General features: G+C 48.9%; 1 protein-coding gene across 8 annotated transcripts in view; it reads right to left on the reverse strand.

Annotated features, from left to right (window-relative positions):
• The window catches only part of ACSL6 (acyl-CoA synthetase long chain family member 6), a 63,577-nt gene that overhangs the window by 18,921 nt on the left and 21,700 nt on the right, over positions 1-22,956 (reverse strand). For 4 of the 8 annotated variants that reach the window (XM_060091911.1, XM_060091918.1, XM_060091916.1 and 1 more), the window contains exons 4-14: positions 22,707-22,771; positions 22,334-22,435; positions 21,733-21,832; positions 20,970-21,148; positions 19,915-19,947; positions 18,520-18,571; positions 5,372-5,445; positions 3,718-3,795; positions 2,142-2,276; positions 1,610-1,744; positions 444-539 (exon numbers count right to left, since the gene is read on the reverse strand). In XM_060091911.1, the coding sequence (XP_059947894.1) occupies positions 444-539; positions 1,610-1,744; positions 2,142-2,276; positions 3,718-3,795; positions 5,372-5,445; positions 18,520-18,571; positions 19,915-19,947; positions 20,970-21,148; positions 21,733-21,832; positions 22,334-22,435; positions 22,707-22,771 (1,049 nt within the window). Of the gene's footprint in view, positions 1-443; positions 540-1,609; positions 1,745-2,141; positions 2,277-3,582; positions 3,661-3,717; positions 3,796-5,371; positions 5,446-18,519; positions 18,572-19,914; positions 19,964-20,969; positions 21,149-21,732; positions 21,833-22,333; positions 22,436-22,706; positions 22,772-22,956 lie in introns of all 8 variants that reach the window. The other 4 variants (XM_060091917.1, XM_060091914.1, XM_060091915.1 and 1 more) reach the window with 3 other exon arrangements.

Consider the following 22,956-nt stretch of genomic DNA (forward strand, 5'->3'; position numbering starts at 1 on the left):
GGAACCTGACAAACATTAATTGAATGGATAAATAAAGGAATGAATTTTATTAGCAATGACAAAACCTACTGAATCAAATAAAAACACACAAATGAACTTTTATCCCCCTCCCTCGTGCTCCTTCTCTGGTCTGGGAAATAGTCTGCAGGCTGGAGAATGCAGAGATGTTGGTACAGGTGTGGGACAGGTTCTCCAGCACACTGATGATCCATATACAGTTTTCTCCCAGAGCGGATACACACCTGGGCTTCCCACAATGTCACAAGGCTATCTTGGCTTTCAGTGACCCTGGGCTTTTTACATCTTCAGAGAAGGGAGCTTTTATCCCACAAAGATCTTGCCCCCAGAATATTTCTCTGTACAGTAAGAGGGTATAATGGGTTTCCTGCCCTGTCCTAACACTCACCCCACTGCCCCCAGGGAAGGCCACATAAAGGAAATACCTGGCACCCCAGAGCTGCCCGGAGGAATCCCAGGACCGTTGGTGACGCGGGGGCCGCTCCAGTAACAATCATCCGCACGCACCCACCAAGACTGGCCTGTGGGAAGAGAGAAGAACCTGCCAGAGTCTGTGCTGCGGCAAGTGGAGTGTAGCTCACCTGGGCCTCACCTAACATCAATGTTCAACAGCTGTACCCTACCTGGACCCTAGGGTTGGGATCAAAGAGGCAGCCTGAGGCTGTACAACACATGAGCTGAGGAAGCCCCCTTCTTCCAAATGAATCAGCTCAATCAGCTTTGCAATCCAACCCACAATATGGCCAACTGTTTTATGTATTTTGAGATAAGCGTCATTAATCTGTGTGGCATTCTATAATTTTGGTTCTCCCTTTCTTAAAATACACAGCTGTTCCTTCACTCTCCCATCATTTGCAAGCATCCAAAACAATTACTGAGGACAATTTCTTCCCACTTCCACCTTAATGGCATGGCCTTTTTTCATTTCTAAATCAATGCCATGAGCTATTTACTATGCACTGCAGAGGTCAAAGAATTTTTTAAACACTTTGTTTCTGTAAGTTGAGCCAAGAGATTTTAAATATTAATTTTCATAGCTAAAAATATAGTAGTAAGGAAAAATGAGTACTGGTACAAATTAACTACAAATTCTTTGAGTAATGCAGAGCTTTAAAACTTTAGTGAGGAGACAGGAATGAGTAATTCATAAACAGCTTGGTTTAGGAGAGGCTGAAGAAATGGGAAACACGGAGGGAAAGGAAGATTCTTGGTCATCTGGCTAGAACCTTGTGCTACTGGAAAGCCACCGTGGCCAAGGCTACAGGGAGGGGCAAGAGAATCTTCGAACCCCAAGAGCTGCTTGGTGAACATGACTACCCAAGGGCAAAGCTGCCCTACTGCCTATAGAGGTCAAGGAACTTACTTTCCAGGAGTCCTTCTTGCTGGTTGCCTTTGGCAAATATAACACACCTCCAATGAACAAAAATGGGTCCTTTAAAATTTCAGTGGTAGCTGAAGCTTTGATTTCATTAGCAAAAAGTTACTATTTTATAAGATTACACACCATTGGGATGAACTCCTCTAATTCTTCTGTAAGGTCACCCATTGGACACGTGGGTGCCACTCTATCATCACTTGTTCATTTTCTAACCTGAATCTTATGAAAGAAGAGTTCATCCCAGATACTATCATTCCTGATGATTCCACTCCGGACCTCAGCCTGTTTACGCTTTGCTGCAAATTCCAGGAGCCAGCGCTTTAATGATGTGTCTGCCTGGCTGAAGATCTGAGAAACAGAAGTTGGAAACAGCTGTAAAGACTGCAGTCCCCACCTCTAGACACACCCCCAGGAAGAAGGCCTACATTGGCCAGCAGAGAAGCCACACTCTATTTCTGCCCCTGCAGGAGGTCACTGAATGTGTGACATCCAGCTAAAGGTTAACGCTACTAAGGCCCAGGCACGTTGCTGGGAAAGAAGCCCTCCCCCCAACATCTCCCAACCAGGGTTTTGGAGAATAGGAAGAAAACAGAAGGAGGGGTGAGAGTCAGGGAATACAAGAGGAGAGGAAACTTCCAGGACCTGGGGCTGGTGGTGTAGAAAGCCTGCCTGGGGCTCCAGCCTCTGTCCAAAAAAGCAGATATGCAGCTGCTCAGCCTGGCCAGAGACTCCCCGCCGGGCTCACCTTGTCGTACATGCGGTTCAGTAGTCGTGGGACCACAGGGAAGATGGTGGGACACAGAGCCTTCATGTCATCTGAGAGGAGGCGGATGTCTCCCTGGAAGAAGCCGACGCGTCCTCCATGGCAGTAGACGACAGACTGGAAGAAGTGGACAGGAAGGGAGGAGTCCCTCAGGGAGGTCACTCCTGGCTGCAATCCAGAGCTGTCCAAAGCTCTGCCCCACATGGAGGGTGCCGATGACCCCTCACCCAGCTCTGGCTACTGCCTTGGGACACTGAAGGAAGCCATTAGAGGTGACACCCCACACACACACACACCCCTCCCCGCCAAGTCCCACTCAGACATGGAGAGAAGCAGGAGACAGGGTGGAATCCTGAGCCTTTGGGTGATGCCAGAGCACTGGTGCCTGCCCCTTCAAGCTTACTCCCAAAGCCTGGACAAGGGCCTCCCTGAGGACTCAGTCTCTGAGCTGTACAACACCCTATCGGTGTGTCCGCTCCAGGTCTCAGAGCACCTGTGGTCTTCCCCAGGGATACCTCGGCAACTCTGGAAGGGTATGCAGTGCCCACAAGTACTGGAGGTGCTGCTAATGTTGGCGGTGGGAGGCCAAGGCAGAGCCTGGCTGGTTGCTAATAGGACTAAGAGTATGCCAGGGGCTCCTTTCTGTCACGCTCAGAGCAATTCTATACGGGAAACAGAATTTCTAATCTCTGTTTTGCAGATGAGGAATGCAAAGGTCACAGAGGTAAAGAAAGGGATTTGCCTAGAGTCCCAAAACTAGGTCACGGTAATTGCTGGCATGCGAATCCAGGTCTGGAAAGCTTGAATGCACGCCCTAGTATACCAGATCTCCCCCAAGGCAAAACGAGAGAGGCTTAGGAGATAGGTTATGCACAGGCTGGTCCCTTAAGTGACACACACGGATAATTCTTTGTCCCCACAACCTCATGAGGACTCCTCCATTCTGTGTCCCCACAAGGCCCGTCCCAGGTCCAACCATAACACCAGTCCCATCCACAGCCTGAGGGGCCATGATAGTTTGACTCCCCTTTCAACTTCACTGTCTTGTTTTCTTTTTTAGGAGTTTAGTGAGTGATGAAAGTTACAGAATATAGGTGTTTGGGCCATAAATGGAGCCATACTGTACAGAGCTTGAATGGTAAAGCACTTCTGCAGAGCTGCAATGCTCTCTGAGCAGCTGGGGCCTTTCTCAGCCAAGGTGTGTCCACAGGTAAGACAAGCAGGCCTGGGTCCTCCCTGGAGCAGTGCTCACAGGAGGGACAGATCAGGGGGTCCAAGGTCCTCTGACCCCTCTGACCCCTGTGGCACCTTCTGAGGACAGGCCAGTTTAGTTCTACTTCATGCTGCCAGTGACAAGTGTGACACCCTGCTAGGGTTCTGGGTTCTGGGCTCAGACTGTGCCTCCCTGAAGCGAGGGCCTTACCTGCACCATTCGCTCAAACATGTGTGCTAAAGGCAAATAGGAAATGTGCACATCCGCACAAGTGGGAGCCCACTGACTCTGTAAGAAAACAGAAGGAGCCCAGGCAAGGCCCAGTCAGTCAGGCGGGCGTCTTACCTGGATGACTCTCTCAAACATGTGAGCCAGAGGCAGGAAGGAGATGAGCACATCGTCCTGTCTCGGAAAGATCACTTTCTGCAGGTGCCGGGCATGGGAGACAGAAAGGAAAGAAACACTGACAGGAAGACGACAAGAGAGTCATAAAACAATAAAGAGAAAATGACCTGGAGGGGCAAACATGAAGAGGGGAAGGGCAGTGGGGAAGGGGGGACAGAGTGGGAGGTGAGATGACAGCGAGAGAAAAGTGAGAGAGAGAGAAGAGAGAGGAAGATGGGAGGCGCAGAAAGAAGAGAGAGAGAGAGACAGAGAGACAGGGCAGTGTAGGAAGCGGAGTGTTAGGTAGAAGCGCCAGTGGGTCTAGGTTATCTGCAGAAGCAAAGAGCCAACTGAAGCACACATAAACCAGCAGAGTCGAGCTCCGCAGGGAAGTCTCCTCTGGGAGGGCCTGCACCTCGTTCAGTCTTCGCGCCAGACCGGCATGCCTCTCCCTCCCCACAGCTGCAGGATCTGCCTCAGGCCCCACTTCACCAGCTTTCCTGGGCCACCCGGACAGCGATTCAGAGGGTCTCAGCCTGTTGGCACTTTCTGGTCCTCCTTCGAGAGAAAGGGGCCAAGAAAACCCTAGGTCTATGCCTACTGGGGCTGGGGTACGTGCCCCGGACAGAGACGTGGTGGGTGGAACCAGGCCTCATAAGCTACAGCCTGGGAACATGGCCTTAAAGCGGATGGCCAAGAGGGACCCCACTCTCCAGGATGGGTCTGACCTCAGGGACAGGGGCTGCCCTGGCCAGGGGGCCCCATTCAGGGATGAGCTCTCCTTGGCTGACTTCCCTGCTCTCCGCCCTTATACAGAGGTCTTCAGTCTCCTGGGCTGGATTTTGGACGAGTTTGGACAAGCCCAGGGAACCTTGCTCATAGCTCCTGGTCTGGGCTCAGCTACCAACAGTGTCTCACAGTTTTCCACCAAAATATACAACAAATGGGCATATGCTCCATAATGCCACCTGGCATAAACGTGGATAGCGATTTTCTCCACAGTAGAGGAAAAGCTTAATTTATAGGAAAAGGTACATTCCTTTCTCCTTAAGGAAAGTGTAGGACATTCAGATACTCACCACTTGTGGAAAAAGGTCCTTCTTTCTTAGCCAGTTAAAAAGTGCTAACATGTTTTTGTCAGGCCAAGTTATCAAGCTTTTTTGATTTTAGATTTACCTTTTTTAAAGTACAGCTTTATAAATTAGCAGTTGCCATTGTTTCTCAGACTCTAGTAGTCCTTAAACACAAAATGACTGAATTAAACCCTGACCTACTTGGAAAAACAAGTTATTAAGGATTACTTTTAAATAAAGGTATGCATAAAACCACAGGTATCTTAATATTTGAAGTTAAAAATGAAAAATAGGTTTCCACGTTTTTCTTTCTGGGATCTGAGCACTCTCAGAAATCAACTGAGTATTTACCAAGTATGGATCATTTCAGTGTTTGGGGTTAAAATTAACTGTGAAAGTGAGGTTCCTCTAATGAGAACAGAAACTCCTGCCTGTGAAAGGCAGCCCAGATTGTATCAGGGAAAAAAAAGAAAACCCAAAAACCTCTGAGGCTTGAGGGTATCCTTGAGAGACCCCTGCATTGGTAAGTCTACTTTATTCACCTCTGTCACTTTCAGAAAGCCTGAGAAATCAGCCACCACGTTCCCATGGGTGAGCATCGCACCTTTTGGGTTCCCTGAAAGGAGAGAGCAAGAAGGAGAATTAGTGGGAAGCTCAAGGGCCACTCCTTGAGAACAGCACCGGAGTCACCAGTCCCAGACACCCAGAGCTGTCCACGCAAACCTCTGGCCTTCGTCCACAGCCGCCTTCAGAGTCCCAGGCAGATGAATGCTGTGTCAGGGACCTTCATTCTGTAGACACTTGAAGCCCATCTTGAGGCTCCCAGGTGCTTCAGACCAGAAGGCAGGTGACACAGCTTGGAGTCACCTCAAGTGCCTCAAGGAGTGCCTCAGGACTGATGGGTTGGCCTGCACCTTCCCTTCTGCCTTCCTCAAGGAGCACAGGCTCTTGGCCTCCAGTCTCCTTATACATATACCCAGTAAACTATGCCACTCTCTGGGCCTGAGCAGTTCTAGTGTCCAGAATCCAGCAGTCAATTGTGCTGGCAGCTTGCTGCATCCAGCACCTGGGAAGGCCCCAGCTCAGGCCAGGCTGGAGGTCCAGACTGCTGGGGCAGCCCTCCTGCCTGCTCACTGGCAGAGATGGGACATGGATATTCTTGCTTTGTCTTGACACGACCTTTCACTGCTGCTCATGAGGAAGCCCAGGGCTGCTAGGATGGCTCAGAGGACAGAGACCAGGTGGGGACAGAAGGCACAGCGGAGGCTGTTGGCCACCATTTCATGTCAACGTGGATACAACACTGCCACTGCTGCTGGACAGATCTGAGCAGGCTCAAATCCTGGCCTTGCCCCTCCTTGCCAGTGTAACACTGGCAAGTCGTTTTTCCTCTCTCAGTTTCCTAACCTATAAAATAGGGACAATGACACCCACCTCATAGGGCTCTATAAGGTCTAAGGACACAGCCATGTACAAAAGACATTAAATTAGAAGTTTCCACTGAGGCAGAAGATACAACAGCTGTGAAACTCCAAAAGTGAGGGGCCAGACCATGTGCAGAATTTACCCAAGAAATATCAAATAAACCAAAATGTTAACTTTGCAACCCTCACCCAGAAAGAGGTTAAAAAAGGGGCTGAGTTGAGATTAAGAGAGTATTATAGTAAATGCCATTGAATTTTTCACTTTAAAACGGTTAATTTTATGCCATGTGAATTTCACCTCCATAAGAAAGGGGTGGGGGTGGGGGAGAGAGAATATGAATGAATGAAGAAGAATTTGTGAGAAGGATTTCTTTGGAGAGAGAGCTATGCTGAGTGCTATAGCCCATCAAAAGGGGAGAAATGAGGGGTCCTCTCTCCCATCTCCAATCTGAAACCCAAGCTAACTCAGCCGCTAATGAGATTGCTTCAAAAGCCCAATCACGCTCCCTACAGCTTGGGCTGGGGGTTTGGGGGGTGGGTCCCAAAAGGAAAGGTGAAGAAGGCCGTGGCTGCAAAAAAAAACAATAAATCCCAGAAACTGGATATGGAGTCTGCAGAAGGAAAAATGGGTGGTGGTGGGAATGGTGTGTTAAAAAGGAATCCCGAAGGAAACAATAGCAAAGATCAATAAAACTAAATGCTGGTTCTTTAAGAAGATAAACAAAATTGATAAACCATTAGCCAGACTCACCAAGAAAAAAAGGGAGAAGACTCAAATCAATAGAATTAGAAATGAAAGAGGAGAAGTAACAACTGACACTACAAAAATACAAAGGATCAGGAGAGATCACTACAAGCAACTCTATGCCAATTAAATGGACAACCTGGAAGAAATGGACAAATTCTTAGAAAAGCACAACCTTCCAAGACTGAACCAGGAAGAAATAGAAAATATGAACAGACCAATCACAAGCACGGAAATTGAAACTGTGATTAAAAATCTTCCAACAAACAAAAGCCCAGGACCAGATGGCCTCATAGGCAAATTCTATCAAACATTTAGAGAAGAGCCAACACCTATCCTTCTCAAACTCTTCCAAAATATAGCAGAGGGAGGAACACTCCCAAACTCATTCTACGAGGCCACCATCACCCTGATACCAAAACCAGACAAAGATGTCACAAAGAGGGGCTTTCCTGGTGGCACAGTGGTTAAGAATCCGCCTGCCACTGCAGGGGACACGGGTTCAAGTTCTGGTCCAGGAAGATCCCACATGCCGTGGAGAACCTAAGCCCGTGCGCCACAACTACTGAAGCCTGTGCACCTAGATCCCGTGCCTCACAGCAAGAGAAGCCACCACAATGAGAAGCCCGCGCACCGCAGTGAAGAGTAGCCCCCACTCGCTGCAACTAGAAAAAGCCTGCACACGGTAACAAAGACCCAAGGCAGCCAAAAATAAAAAATAAATTAATTTTTAAAACAATGTCACAAAGAAAGAAAACTACAGGCCAGTAGCACTGATGAACATAGATGCAAAAATCCTCAACAAAATACTAGCAAACAGAATCCAACAGCACATTAAAAAGATCATACACCATGATCAAGTGAGGTTTATCCCAGGAATGAAAAGATTCTTCAATATATGCAGATCAATCAATGTGATACACCATATTAACAAATTGAAGAATAAAAACCATATGATCCTCTCAATAGATGCAGAAAAATCTTTCAATAAAATTCAACATCCACTTATGATAAAAACCTGCCAGAAAGTAGGCATAGAGGGAACCTACCTCAACATAATAAAGGCCATATATGACAAACCCACGGTCAACATCATCCTCAATGGTGAAAAACTGAAACCATTTCCACTAAGATCAGGAACGAGACAAGGCTGCCCACTCTCACCACTATTATTCAACATTGTTTTGGAAGTTTTAGCCACAGCAGTCAGAGAAGAAAAAGAAATAAAAGGAATACAAATCAGAAAAGAAGAAGTAAAGTTGTCACTGTCTGCAGATGACATGATATTATACATAGAGAATCCTAAAGATGCTATCAGAAAACTACTAGAGCTAATCAATGAATGTGGTAAAGTAGCAGGATACAAAATTAATGCATAGACATGTCTTGCATTCCTCTACACTAACAACAAAAAATCTGAAAGTGAAATTAAGGAACACTCCCATTTACCATTGCAACAAAATGAATAAAATACCTAGGAATAAACCTACCTAAGGAGAAAAAAGACCTGTATGCAGAAAACTATAAGACACTGAGGAAAGAAATTAGATGATACAAATAGATGGAGAGATATACCATGTTCTTGGATTGGAAGAATCAACATTGTGAAAATGACTCTACTACCCAAAGCAATCTACAGATTCAATGCAATCCCTATCAAACTACCAATGGCATTTTTCACAGAACTAGAACAAAGAGTTTCACAATTTGTATGGAAACACAAAAGACCCCAAATAGCCAAAGCAATCTTGAGAAAGAAAAACAGAGCTGGAGGAATCAGGCTCCCTGACTTCAGACTATACTATAAAGCTACAGTAATCAAGACAGTATGGTACTGGCACAAAAACAGAAATATAGATCAATGGAACAGGATAGAAAGCCCAGAGATAAACCCACACATATATGGTCACCTTATCTTTGTAAAGGAGGCAAGAATATACAATGGAGAAAGACAGCCTCTTCAATAAGTGGTGCTGGGAAAACTGGACAGCTACATGTAAAAGAATGAAACTAGAACACTCCCTAACACCATACACAAAAATAAACTCCGAATGGATTAAAGACCTAAGTGTATGGCCAGACACTATCAAACTCTTAGAGGAAAACATAGGCAGAACACTCTATGACATACATCACAGCAAGATCCTTTTTGACCCACCTCCCAGAGAAACGGAAATAAAATCAAAAATACACAAATGGGACCTAATGAAACTTAAAAGCTTTTCCACAGCAAAGGACACCATAAACAAGACAAAAAGACAACCCTCAGAATGGGAGAAAATATCTGCAAATGAAGCAACTGACAAAGGATTTATCTCCAAAATTTACAAGCAGCTCATGCAGCTCAATATCAAAGAAACAAACAACCCAATCCAAAAATGGGCAGAAGACCTAAATAGACATTTTTCTGAAGAAGATATACAGAATGCCAACAGACATATGAAAGAATGCTCAACGTCATTAATCATTAGAGAAATGCAAATCAAAACTACAATAAGCTATCACCTCACACCAGTCAGAATGGCCATCAAGAAATCTACAAACAGGGCTTCCCTGGTGGTGCAGTGGTTGAGAGTCCGCCTGCCGATGCAGGGGACGCGGGTTCGTGCCCCGGTCTGGGAAGATCCCACATGCCGCGGAGTGGCTGGGCCCGTGAGCCATGGCCACTGAGCCTGAGCGTCCAGAGCCTGTGCTCCACAACGGGAGAGGCCACAACAGTGAGAGGCCCACGTACCGCAAAAAAAAAAAAAAAAAAAAAAAAGAAATCTACAAACAATAAATGCTAGAGAGGGTGTGGAGAAAAGGGAACCCTCTTGCACTGTTGGTGGGAATGTAAATTGATACAGCCACTATGGAAAACAGTATGGAGGTTCCTTAAAAAACTAAAAATAGCACTACCATATGACCCATCGATCCCACTACTGGGCACATACCCTGAGCAAACCATAATTCAAAAAGTCATGTACCACAATGTTCATTGCAGCTCTATTTACAATAGCCAGGAGATGGAAGCAACCTGAGTGTCCATCGACAGATGAATGGACAAAGAAGATGTGGCACATATATACAATGGAACATTACTCAGCCATAAAAAGAAACGAAATTGAGTTATTTGGAGTGAGGTGGATGGACCTAGAGTCTGTCAAACAGGGTGAAGTAAATCCGAAAGAGAAAAACAAATACCATATGCTAACATATATATATGGAATCTTAAAAAAAAAAAAAAAAAAAGGTCATGAAGAACCTAGTGGCAGCACAGGAAAAAAGACACAGACCTACTAGAGAATGGACTTGAGGACACGGGGAGGGGGAAGGGTAAGCTGGGACAAAGTGAGAGAGTGGCATGGACGTATATACACTACCAAATGTAAAACCGATATCTAGTGGGAAGCAGCTGCATAGCACAGGGATATCAGCTCAGTGCTCTGTGACCACCTAGAGGGGTGGGATAGGGAGGATGGGAGGGAGGGAGATGCAGGAGGGAAGAGATATGGAGATATATGTATATGTATAGCTGATTCACTTTGTTATAAAGCAGAAACTAACACACCATTGTAAAGCAGTTATACTCCAATAAAGACGTTAAAAAAAAAAAAGGCATCTTATCTGCAGGCTGGTTTCCCCCCAGAGTCAGTGGGGAGCGATAGTGTATACCAGAGACAGAAGCTGATGTGAAGTGGGGAGCAGACAACCAAAGCAAGGGCACTGCCTGCCTCAGGAGAACTCCTCAAAGTGTCCATGAAATGGAGATTGAATTGTTAATTTTTGCCCCAAATCATTCTCCCTCCCTACTTCCATCTGGTGGGAGAAGGCAGAAACCTTTATTAGCAAGCTGGAGGAGGAGGAAGAGGAACACCAGACAGGAAGAGAGGAAGGCATGATCTCATGCCTTCCCCACCAAGCCTGCAGCCAGCCCTGGCTGGGGAGGGAAGTTGCAGTGAAGTGGACAGACTCATATTTTGGACCAACACTTGGAATTCTGAATTAAGATTGTGTTTGTGACTTACAATCCCCATGGGACTCACCTGAGAGGGACCAGATAAGGCATGAGATGCCTAAGTTTTATCCAGGGGCAGACAAAGAGCTATCCCCACCAAGCAAGTTTAAAAGAATAGATAGAGACAAAAATAAATTTGCTCTCATAATCATACCCCGTGAGGCCTTTATGCTCAACCTACTGGTGGTGACCTATTTGTCAGAAATGAGCATCAGTAATGGCACCATCTCTGTCTGACCAAGATGTGTGGTAGGCAGGGTTTTAACATGTGCTCAGGTACCTACAACCATATTGCAAATCGCAGAGGCGATTCTGGGGACACAAAGTTACAGGATTTTAAAAATTATATTTTCTAATAGGTATCTATTAAAATATCCTCCTTTTGAAAAGAAGATCCATGCACTTTGTTTCACTGCTTGTCTTTCTTTCATCCCAGCATCTTTCCTAAAACCCAGGCCCATGTTAGGAAATTTCCCTGAATTGTCTCCTATGTACAAGTCCCACAGAGTCTCTGGGCCCACAAACTATTCTGAGAGTATCACCCAGAAATTTTTGCCCGTGGATTCCCAAATTCTGGAATTTTCTAAGGAACACCCCCAAAATACTAAGTATGAAATCAGAACTGTCACAAAATATGGTCCTGTGATATACAGCTTTAGATCTGTTAGGTTGGCTGACTTACACCTAATATAATCTCAGGGGGGATGGTTTGAGAATTTCTAGAGAAACTTGTCTTCATTGATGAAAAATTTCTAAAGCCTCCACTCAGTTCAGGCCAGAACACACACAATGGTAGCAGTTATTCAATTCTGCTTAGTGAGACAAGCTCTTTTCCTCTCCAACATGATGAGAAAAGCTTACACCTTTTAGAAACAAATGTTTTCTTGTGGATATAAATGACATTCTATAAACTTCTAGTGAGTTATAGAATTTTTAAATATTCCCAGAAATGTTCAAATTATTTCAAGTCATCTCTAGAGGTGGTCCCAAAGGATAAAGAAGAGGTGCACGTTGACAACAAATCCTGGGAGAAGACTTCAAGGTCCGAGTTGGGAGGTGAGAGATGAGCCTTCAGAAAGGCTCTGCCTACTTCTCTGATTCAGGACAAGAACATACCTCTGGTAGCATTTGTTTTAAACATGATATGGTAATTTTTCCAAGCTGCTCATGTGGAAGAACAGGTTAAGCATTCCTAGCTAGACCTACGTGCCATCAAAGTTGCAGAACTGACGTGTCCTCTGTCTCTCCTATTCTGATGCAACGTCAGAGAGAGGTGCCGTTACCCAGGCCCTGATGTCTCAGCAGAATGAGACCTATGGTCCATTTCCCAACTTCCACTCATAAACTCGCCATCCTTGCACTTCATTTTCTCTTCAGCTACCGAAAGAAAAAAACTTCCCTAGTTTCAGATTCTGCAAACAGCATTTTGGCTTCAGCCAGTGTTCCCGGGGGGGGCACCCATGGCTGATATGCAGGAGGGCATTTCACTGGGTGAAGATCTGCCCTGGATGGATGTTGGTTCCAAGCAGGAGCAGATGTGGGGTGAAGCTGAGCTCAAGGTCTCTCCTGCAGGACGGGGTGGGAGTGGGGCTGGGAGCAGTGTTGGGTCCTCTGGCTGAGGGCTCCCTGGCTGCTTGTTTCCGCTTTCACACAAAGGTGGGTTATAAAAGACACCAGTGACAGAAATGCTTTGGAAGTTGTATAATGCAGATAGAGTATTCATCTCCCTGCTAGGGGTTCCCAAATCTTTTTTAGGATTGAGTGTTACTTTCATCAATGCCATATCCACCAATATTTTAAACATCAAACTTGAGGACTAGCAGGAATACATATAATAGCTATCACAGCAGCCAATTACTGAACACCAATGTGGGCACTGTGCTAGGCATTTCATACGTGGCAGCTCAGTTATTTCTTGGAACAACCCTATGCTATAGGTATTAGATGTATTCATTTAATATCCAAGGAAACTGAGGCTTGGGAGGTGTTAAGAAATTCTCCTAAAGTTGCATAGCAGGAGTGCCACGATGTAGTCTTATGTATGTGATCACACAAGTCTTGAACGGAATGGTGTAAAATACATAGGTCACGGTAAGCATTTTCCCAGAAAGCCCACCTGAGCAGCCACAGCCGTAGGGCTGATGGGCATTTACATACTCAGCTAAATGACTGGGCTTCCCTGGGCATCCTCAACTGGAAGAGAAGAGATGCTCTGGTTCCAGTGGCCTCCACTCCTCCTCAGCCTCCCAGCCCCAGTGCCACCACTAAGAACTCACCCGGCCAGCTCCCTCATGCTGAGACCTTTTCATATGACTCCAGACACCTGACCCTCCCTCCCCTCCCTCTCATCCCTCCCTCCCAAGCTGGACTCCCGTATCCCTCACTCCAGCTGCTCTCCTGACGAGTGCTTCAGCCCACAGGTTTCCTCTGGAACACCCCACTCTAATAACCCCACCAAGCCAATCCAGCTGCCCACCTTTTCCACTCCTCTCACAATGTGACCCCTGAGGCCCACAGTCTCCAGCCCAAGAGAGGCGCTCCTCACAGAAACTGTCACATGGCGCCCCCTGAGACTCTGGTCCATTCATGAGGCCTCTCACCCCCAGGCCAGGACCCTGACTCCATCTCCACAGAGGAGGCGCCCCATCCTCCTGGCCTCCCAGAATCCTTTCTTCCTCCCTTCTTCTCCCGGGTAGGCATCTCTTCATGGTACTTGGAAGCCTCCTCTCTCACCCGACCCAAACCAAAGCTTTGGGGGCTCTGCTCCATTGAGCTTCACCTCCCTTTCTCCATCAGTGGCTCTCACTCAAACTATGAGAAACACTTTCAGGTACTTCCAGGAAAACAACAAAATCCCTACTCTCCCTCAACCCCACAGCCTCCACCGGCTGCCAGTCTTGCTCTCTGTCATCCCTTCACAGCTAATCCTTTTTTTTTTTTTTTTTTAATAAACTCTCTCTTACAGTATAACATACATATGGAAAAGTGCCCAAATAAGTATACAGCTCAACAGATTTTTTTTTCAAAGTGAACTTACCTGGGCAACTAGTACCCAGATCAAGAAACAGAACATCATCAGCATTCCAGGACACCAATATCCTGGAAGGCAACCATGATCCTGACTTCTAAAACCAGAGAATCCTTTATCGTGTTTTGTAATTTTATATAAAAGAAATCATACAATATTTTGTGCCTTTTTTCTTTCGCTCAACATTAAGGTATATAATTTTCTATTTGTAGATATACCATTCTGTTGCTGAAGGGGCATTTGAGTTGTTTCCAGACTTTGACTTTTCAAATCGCGTTTCTGGGAACATTATGGAGCATGCCTTTTGGGACACAGCCAAGCTTCTTAAAAGAATTGTCGGGCTTCCCTGGTGGCGCAGTGGTTGAGAGTCCGCCTGCCAATGCAGGGGACACGGGTTTGTGCCCCGGTCCGGGAAGATCCCACGTGCCGCAGGGCGGCTGGGCCCGTGAGCCATGGCTGCTGAGCCTGCGCGCCCGGAGCCTGTGCTCCGCAACAGGAGAGGCTACAACAGTGAGAGGACCGCATACCGCAAAAAAACAAACAAAAAAACAAACAAAAAAAGAATTGTCCACACTTGCTGAGTTGACATCCTTACCTCCCATCCACTCCTCAGTCCACCATAATCAGTTTCTGCTTCCAACCTCCCCTGTCCCAGGAGCACCAGCAGGTGTTTTTGTGGCAGCATCCTATGGGTACAGCTTAGCCATCAACAATGCTGACAGGTTCTATTCTCCTCTAGCCTCTCTGGCTGCTCCTGCTTAGCCTTTATTTGGAATTCCTACCCCCATCATTCCTCTCCTGTCAGGATTCCAAGGTCCTGCAACCAGACCTCTCTTTTCCTCTGTCGACTCTCCCTCAAAGAAACATTTTCTTTCTTGCTACTGGTCCTCTGCACATGCTGTTCCCTCTGCTGACAATGCCCTTCCTCCTCTTCTCCTCCAGCTGCCAATCCTTCAAGACTCTGCTTAGATTGGAATCCTTTCTGTCCTGCTGTACTGACCTCTTGGTGGCCTAGCACTCCATGTACCCTGGGATGCAGACCCTCGAGGCAGTGAACTGCCTCATGACATGAGCTGTGTGCTCATGAGGGCAGGGCCGTGTCTTGTCCATCCCTGTGTCCTCAGCCTCCAACACTAGGTCTGATGCATAGTGGATGCTCAATAAATGAATCTACATAAATTAGAAAAACAATGCTCAAAACCCACAGACTAAGAAGTATATGTTTTAAAAGACCACTGAAGGGACTTCCCTGGTGGTCCAGTGGTAAAGAATCTGCCATACAATGCAGGGGACGTGGGTTCAATCCCACACGTCGCAGGGCAACTAAGCCCACGTGCTCTGGAGCCTGTGCGCCACAAGTAGAAAAGAGAAAACCCGCATGCCACAACTAAAGAGGAGACTGCGCACAATGAAAGATCCCGCATGCCTCAATGAAGATCCCGCATGCCTCAACTAAGACCCAATGCAGCCAAAAATATATTAAATAAATAAATAATAAAAGACCACTGTATTTTCTTCTCTGGGAAGGGAGGGTAGCACACGAACGTATAATGATACATCTGAACTATCATTCATGGGGCCCAAGACCCCAGACTGGGCTATGTTATACCCACAAATTATCTTTTATTTGGAGAGGGCAGTTCGATTTCAGTCCAGCTGATGGTTATTCTGAAACGAACAACCAACCACACACCCACTCATTAGCCATCCCTAAGTACAGACAAACCCCAAGCTCTCACCTCCTCCAGGGCCTTCTTGGCCTAACTAGTGGCTCCAAATCACTGGCTTATTCTGGGAATTTCCACAGATGTTTCCATCATACATTAAGAGAAAAATCTTCCCAGAATGATTCCACCAGAATCATGATTTAAATGTCAGATTCAGATCATATTTTCCATCTTTCCTCATTGAAAGAACAATGTGGCTCTTGATGAAGCTGAGGCCAGGACACTTATCATGGAAAGGAAGCTGTATCCACAGCTGTGATGTGCTGGACAAGAGGATGGCTACCAGAGGCACAGCACAGGCTTAGGCTAATGCCAAGGAAATCCACACATGTAGCCAGGCAGGGTAACATCAGTTAAGAGGCCTGCTCACTCCCCCAGCTCTGCCCTGGCACCAGCCACACCTCTGGAGTGGGAGGTTTGGGCACTGAATCACAACCTGTTTTCTAGCCTCCATACATTCTGCTTCCACCATGTAGAGCCTGGGCAGGATGGCTCAGCTTCCAATTGTGACTCCATAGTCTGAAAAAGCACTGGATATGAGGCCTGCCCTCTGCAGCTAGGCAACAACACATCTCTGCATCATCAAATTCTTTTCCAGATACAGGGGCAGCAGCTGTGACTAACTGACTCAGAAGATGTGGCACATATATACAATGGAATATTACTCAGCCATAAAAAGGAAAGATATTGAGTTATTTGGAGTGAGGTGGATGGACCTAGAGTCTGTCATACAGAGTGAAGTCAGTCAGAAAGAGAAAGACAAATACCGTATGCTAACACATATATATGGAATCTAAGAAAAAAAAATGTCATGAAGAACCTAGTGGTAAGATGGGAATAGAGACACAGACCAACTAGAGAATGGACTTGAGGATATGGGGAGGGAGAAGGGTAAGCTGGGACAAAGTGAGAGAGTGGCATGGACATATATACACTACCAAATGTAAAATAGATAGCTAGTGGGAAGCAGCCGCATAGCACAGGGAGATCAGCTCGGTGCTTTGTGACCGCCCAGAGGGGTGGGATAGGGAGGGTGGGAGGGAGGGAGATGCACGAGGGAAGAGATATGGGAACAGATGTATATGTATAACTGACTCACTTTGTTATAAAGCAGAAACTAACACACCATTGTAAAGCAATTATACTCCAATAAAGATGTTAAAAAAAAAAAAAAAGCCAGGGGGCACTCTTGAACAGCAAGGGTCCAAAGCTAAAGGCCACAGTAGTGACCTGCCCCCAAACCCAGGGTGGAGGGACATGTCACCAAAATTTCACATTGTGAAACTCTTGACAAAAAGCAACATAAACCTGAAGGGCATTTTTGAATTCTGGGCTGGCTCTGGATGTCAGCTCCTGGAGAGCAAAGGCTGTGTTATTTCTCTCCTGACAGGGTTTAGCAGTCAGGCAGAAATTCTCAGACCCACTTGAGTTAATGGCAAAAACCCACTTTGATTCAATAACATCATGTTTATCGTGATCTACCCACAAGGATTATTCTGCCTGCGGGGCTGGTCAAGGATCTGCCAACTGCCTTGGAGGCTCCATCTGTGGAAGGCATGGGGAACTCCAGGTCACTGCCCATCAAGAGCTATCATCAAGGTAGGCCAGCCCTAGGTCTGGAAAAGAGGCTGAAACCTTCTTGCCCCTTCAGGCCAAGGGCAAGTGACTTCCCGAGTCATCAGATGAGATGGAGAGGCAGCAGTGGGGAGAGCACTGGGCTGTGAAATGGGAGAACAAGCCCTCTGCCTCCAATTGCTGCTGGCGCCCCCTTGGATAGTCTCCACCCCGCCTGCCTCACAGGTCATGCTGAGGCCTCAGTGACACAGTGATAGGGTGAACGGGCCACTGCAGGCTGCAAGGTACTGTGCCTGTAGCCATGGTTCTCAGGTGCGTTCTGCCTCCCCCAGGAAACCTTCCTTGGCTGTTCGCACTGACACTGATGCACGTGTTCCTCTGTCAGCACCGGGCATGGACTGCGTCATTTCCTCTCCCTGACAGCCTTGCCCACGGCATAGATCATCTGTACAGATGATCTTGCCCCAGATCATCTGCACTGCCCTTTCACACACTTTCCCACCTCCAACTTGGCACCTTTAACCACCCAGGTAAGAAACTGGGGACAGGGACTTCCCTGGTGGTCCAGCAGTTAAGACTCCGTGCTCCCAATGCAGGGGGCCCGGGTTCTATCCTTGGTCAGGGAACTAGATCCCTCATGCTGCAACTGAAGATCCCGTGTGCCGCAACTAAGATCCGGCACAGCCAAATAAATAAATATTAAAGAAAGAAAGAAAGAAAGAAAGAAACTGGGGACAGTGGTGGCAGGGGGGTTAAGGGACCGGCTCATGGCTCCCCAGCAAGTGGTGGAGGTGGGACTCAAAACCAGGCTTTCAGACACCAAATCCCACACTCCTTCCCCAGTCCCTGAAACAAAGTCCAGGCAGGGGCAGGAAAGCAGAGGAGTGAGAGCCCCTCCTCAGAGTAATGACGTGACCCAGCTGCCTAGCCCACCTCTGGCCCCAGCTCCAGGAAGTCTGTAGCACCCCCCGCCAAGACACCCCCAGTCCACACCGTCCATTCACGTCCAGCCGCCCCAGGTTGCCTCGCGTTGACCACTGGGAGCAGCAGGAAGGACCCAGCGTCTGCAGCCAGGCACAGGACAAGGCTCAGCCCATCCCACAGAGGGCGCCGGAGACATCTCAGTCACCCTGCCAAAGCTGCCAGGGAAGGGTGCAGGCGGCCCTGGCTGGTGGGCTAGGAGCCTCTGCTTACCTGTTGTGCCGCTTGTGAAACACACAATGGAGAGGTCACTGGGTTTCGGGGGCTGCAGAGGTGAGAAGAGGAGTGTGTTAAAGAGACCCAGTGTGCCCAGCCTGGGCCCCTCCACCAGCCAGCCCCTCTGTGCACACCCCCGTGTGTGCACTGTGTGAGGGTGCAGTCATGTGTCGGCACATGTGCACGGCCCTGCATGCTGTCATTGGAAAGGTGAGCAGGCAAGTCCCCAGGAAAGAGGAAGAAAAACCAAGGAAACCTAACCAGACATGGACATCGATCTGTCCCACCAACCTCACACCTGCTCCTGCTGCCTCGCCTACTTGAGGCTGAGCTGAATTCTAATGGGATTGGGTTGCAGTGGCCATACCTAGGCCTCTATCAAAGATCTCACCATTCTAGGGAATGTGGCGCACTTCCTCCTTCCTTCCCACTTTCTCCCAAGTGTCTGGGTTTAGGCTTGGGAACAGAAAATGTAACCCAAGAACTGGGCTGCCCACTCTGTCACTAAGATTGCTCTGCATCAGGCCCTTGCCCTGGCACTGTGCATATAGTCCTGGGGTCACCAGGAGGAGCCCACCATGACCACTTGCATGTAGAGGATGGCTTCCCGGAGGAGGTGACATGAGTTGAGACTGAAGGACAAGCAAGATCTCTCCAGATGAAGTGACGGTGGGCATTCTGGAAGAGGAACCAGCCTGGGCACTGTCAGAGGCACAAGAGACAGCATGCTGCGGGGCCAGAGAGCAGCTCTCTAAGGCTGGGGCCAGTGTGTGGAGGTGGGGACATATCAGGGGCTACTCATGGTGAAGGGCCCTGGGAAGCAGGGATTGACCTGCTGAGGCCTGTGTGTGAGAAAGGTCACAGGCTGGTGAGAGCGGGAAGAGCTGAGCTGCAGAGGGAGCTGCAGGCGAGAGGCCTGGTTAGAAAGCTCACAGCCCCTACAAGGCCCTCCCAGGGGCTGTGACCCTCCCTGGTGACTCGAGCCCAGGGAGGATCACTCGGGGACGACACACAGAAAAGTTCAGAGAGCAAAGATGAGCAAAGACAGCAGATGCCACAAGGGGTCCACTTCCGAGTCTGTTGCTGCTCCTGTCCATCCCATCCTCGGGAGAGACTGCTACATCGAAAGGGAAAACATAAGATCTCCCAAAGATAAAGTTACTGGAGACCCAAGGGTGTCCAGGATTGGTTGCCCTTTTTTCTCCCTCCCAATGTCTGACTCCCGTTCCATGTCGGCCTGGGTGCCCCAAGGGGACATTTCCTGAGTTGTTTATTAACACAGGGCTGCTACTCTGGCCCCTCTACCAAGCCTTGTGCACAGCGAGGGAGTCTGTGAGGACGTGCCCTGGACACCATAGTGCTCAGTCACAACCTGCTGGCAGATGAGCTTACCACAGGAACATGGTGATTCCGCTGGCCACAGTCCTGGAAGAGGAAAACACTGTTTTTAAATGCTCGAGAGTTCTAATCAATCAAAATAAACTCAGCACAGTATGCCCTGTTCCCGCGGCAAGCCCAGAGTCCCAGACTCCCTGCCCAGATGTGGCCCGCGCAGAGACACTACCTCAGCGGTCTCTTCTCAGATACACATCCAGGCCTTGGCCACCCACACATCACAGACAGCGGCCTGGGGCCCAGGAAAAGGATAAGCACTGTGCACATGCACAAGGGGGAGACAGCCTGAGGGGCCCACGGTACGTCTAGACGCATGCTTAAGACACAGTGGCTAGGTGGCCCGGGCTTGCAACTAAGTGGTCAGGGCTGCAGGGGCAGATAGGGGCTTCCAGCTTAGGTGTGGCCCCTAAAGCCATGGAGGGGCATAGGCCCTCCATGGCTTTGTGGGTACATTTAAGAGCAGACAGGGAGACAGGAGGAGAAATGGAGGGCCCACAGGCCTAGATCCAGGAGGGCACAGTGGGGGTCAGCTGCTACTGAGCAAAAGGCCTGAGGCCCCAGAGGATGTCCTGGGTCACTCCAGCAGTCCATAAGCTGCCACCAGCCTAACGTCTCTGGGGAGGCCATGCAAAGGAAAATTGGTTCTGCTGGCTGCTGGGGGTCTGGGACACAACTGCAAGAACCTCTCCAAGACTTTTGGACCTCAAGTTTACTACAGTCCTCAGGCTCAGACAGGCTGGCTGTTAGTTGGAAATGAGGAGGCTCCGGAGGCTGTGGGGGTAGCTCTGGGGCAGGCTGGCACCACCATCTACCTGTTGGTGCCTGTGTCACTAACTGTGCCAAATAACTGAGCCCATCTCGAAGAGGATGCCTGTGGGTACCAACCCCACTACCCACCACCAGCCCTTGTGAAGCCTGCCCTGTTTGAACCCTGACACAACCTGATGGTCCAAGACATCCATCCTAGGGCATAAGACGGGCAGATAACCGGCAGCTCTGGCTCAGTGGCCAACCAGCTGTGGCCAGGAAACAGCCCAGAAGCAGACCCTCACCTCCACAGCCTGCATGGACTTAATGACCACCCCGCAGTCTTGCCCTCTGTCTTTCAAAGCTTCCTCGAATGGTTCCATGAGGATGATCAGCTTGAGCCCTGGTGTCTCCTTCCTCTCCACGTGCTCCAGCAGAACCACGGCTTTCTGAGGTTTATCCACGATCACAGTGCTGATGTCGGCTGCAGGGACCACCAAGGAGAGTCAGGCTGTGTGGGCACAGGCTGTGACCGTGGCAGCACATGCCAGGCGGTGGAACCATGGGCTGTGTGTGCCACATGATAAGCTTGTGTGTAAATAAATACGTACGACAGGCCATGTGGGACATGTATTGTGTCCAGAGGAAAGTGCACAGAGCCTGGATGGAGCCAAGGGCAGAAGACCAGGGAATTTCTCGGGGTAGATTCCAAGCATTCCTTTTCTTCAGGCTCAGCCCCCATCGTCCCTGGTCTGTTTGAGATATTTACCACCCCCCAGCGTCTTCCTCAAGCTGAAGTGAACTCAGAGGGTTGGCAGCCTACGTGGAGGCTGGTACAGAGTCTCCTTCTTGGCAGCCCTACCCTGTGGAAGGAGCCTTTGGGTGAAGTCCAACTGGGGACAGCTGGACTCAGGAAGCCAACTCAAGGGCCAAAGTGGAAGCCCCCAGCATTCTCTGAGAGCGGAAGCAAAGCACTTATTAGTGTCAAACAATCAGCAGAAGCTGAAAAGGGCTGGGAGGAGGAGGTGGGGCTGGCTGCCAGGGCCAGGAGGGGGCAGCTGGGCTCACCTGTGTTAATGATGTAGCGGATTGCCCCCGGGCCCAGGGTGTCATACAGTGGGACCACCACCATAGAGTATGTGTAGCAGGCAAGCTCCGCGATGATCCACTGTGGAGACACACAGGCTGGGGGGAAGGGGGAACACAGAGCAGACAGCAGGGCTGCACTGCCCTCAGGCCTTAGGCACGGGGCTCCCTGATCGGGGTCCTGTGCCGAGAGCGCTCCACACAAGGCAAGGGATCCATAAAGCTGACCCGTTGAGCTTGCTCCCCCACAGTCTTCTAGACCTGCTTGCCCCAGGGAATTACGGGACTCAAAATAACCCCTGGCCTACCTCCGGGGTTTGCATGGCCTTCTTCCCCAGGTCCTTCTTCCCCCATGGCTCAGGGAGCCACTGTTTGGACAGCTAGGTAGGGTGTAGACGGAACTTGGCTGGAATGTCCACCCCTGATGAGGGACAGAGCCAAGGGAGTGGGGGATGGCATGGACCAACGATCTCCAGTTTTCCTCTTGTCCCAGGCCCTACAGACAGCGGGAGTAGGGCTGTTCTACGGTACCCAAGCTTGTGTTCCACTGATGCCTCTAAAACCAGTTAAGGCAGGTGCTCACCTCTGGTCGATTTTGTGCAAAAACGCCGATAAACTGATCTGTACATGGTTTACAATTGTGCTGGAGAAGTCCAGACCCTAGAAATTCAGCCCTGTCGGCCACCTGCACACAAACATGGGGCAGTGATGGGAAAGCAAGGACTCTTCAGCAGGGAAGGGAGATCCCCAGGTGGGATTTCTACGGTCTGAGGGAGCTCCCCAACTCCCTACCCAGTGATGCTGGAAGTCCTGAGAGGTTTCTGCCAGGAGTTTGGCAGACAGTCCAGACAAGGAAAAAAATGACTCTCTGAGAGCCTCCAGGGTGCCCACAAGCCCCCCCGCAAGTGCCAGGTCTGTGTGGGTGGGCAGGGTGGGGCCTGTCTTCTATTACTCACCTCCTGGTAGGACAGCCACTGATACGGCTTCTTGGGATTCCTGAAGCCAAGACAGGGTCCATTCCCTACATAGAGATAAGCAGGCCTTGTGCCAGGGAGGAGGGCAGGGTGTGGGAACCACTGAACCTGCTCATCAGACACCTGGATGAATATCCCATCCTGGGAGGCAGTCCATGGGCCAAGTGAATTGCTCCCCAGCTGTCTGTCTAACCTGCTGAAGTCCAAGAAGGCCTAAAGTGCACAAGCATGG

This window comes from Mesoplodon densirostris, chromosome 3 (assembly GCF_025265405.1).
Source record: "Mesoplodon densirostris isolate mMesDen1 chromosome 3, mMesDen1 primary haplotype, whole genome shotgun sequence".
In the NCBI taxonomy this organism is placed as follows: Eukaryota; Metazoa; Chordata; class Mammalia; order Artiodactyla; family Ziphiidae; genus Mesoplodon; species Mesoplodon densirostris.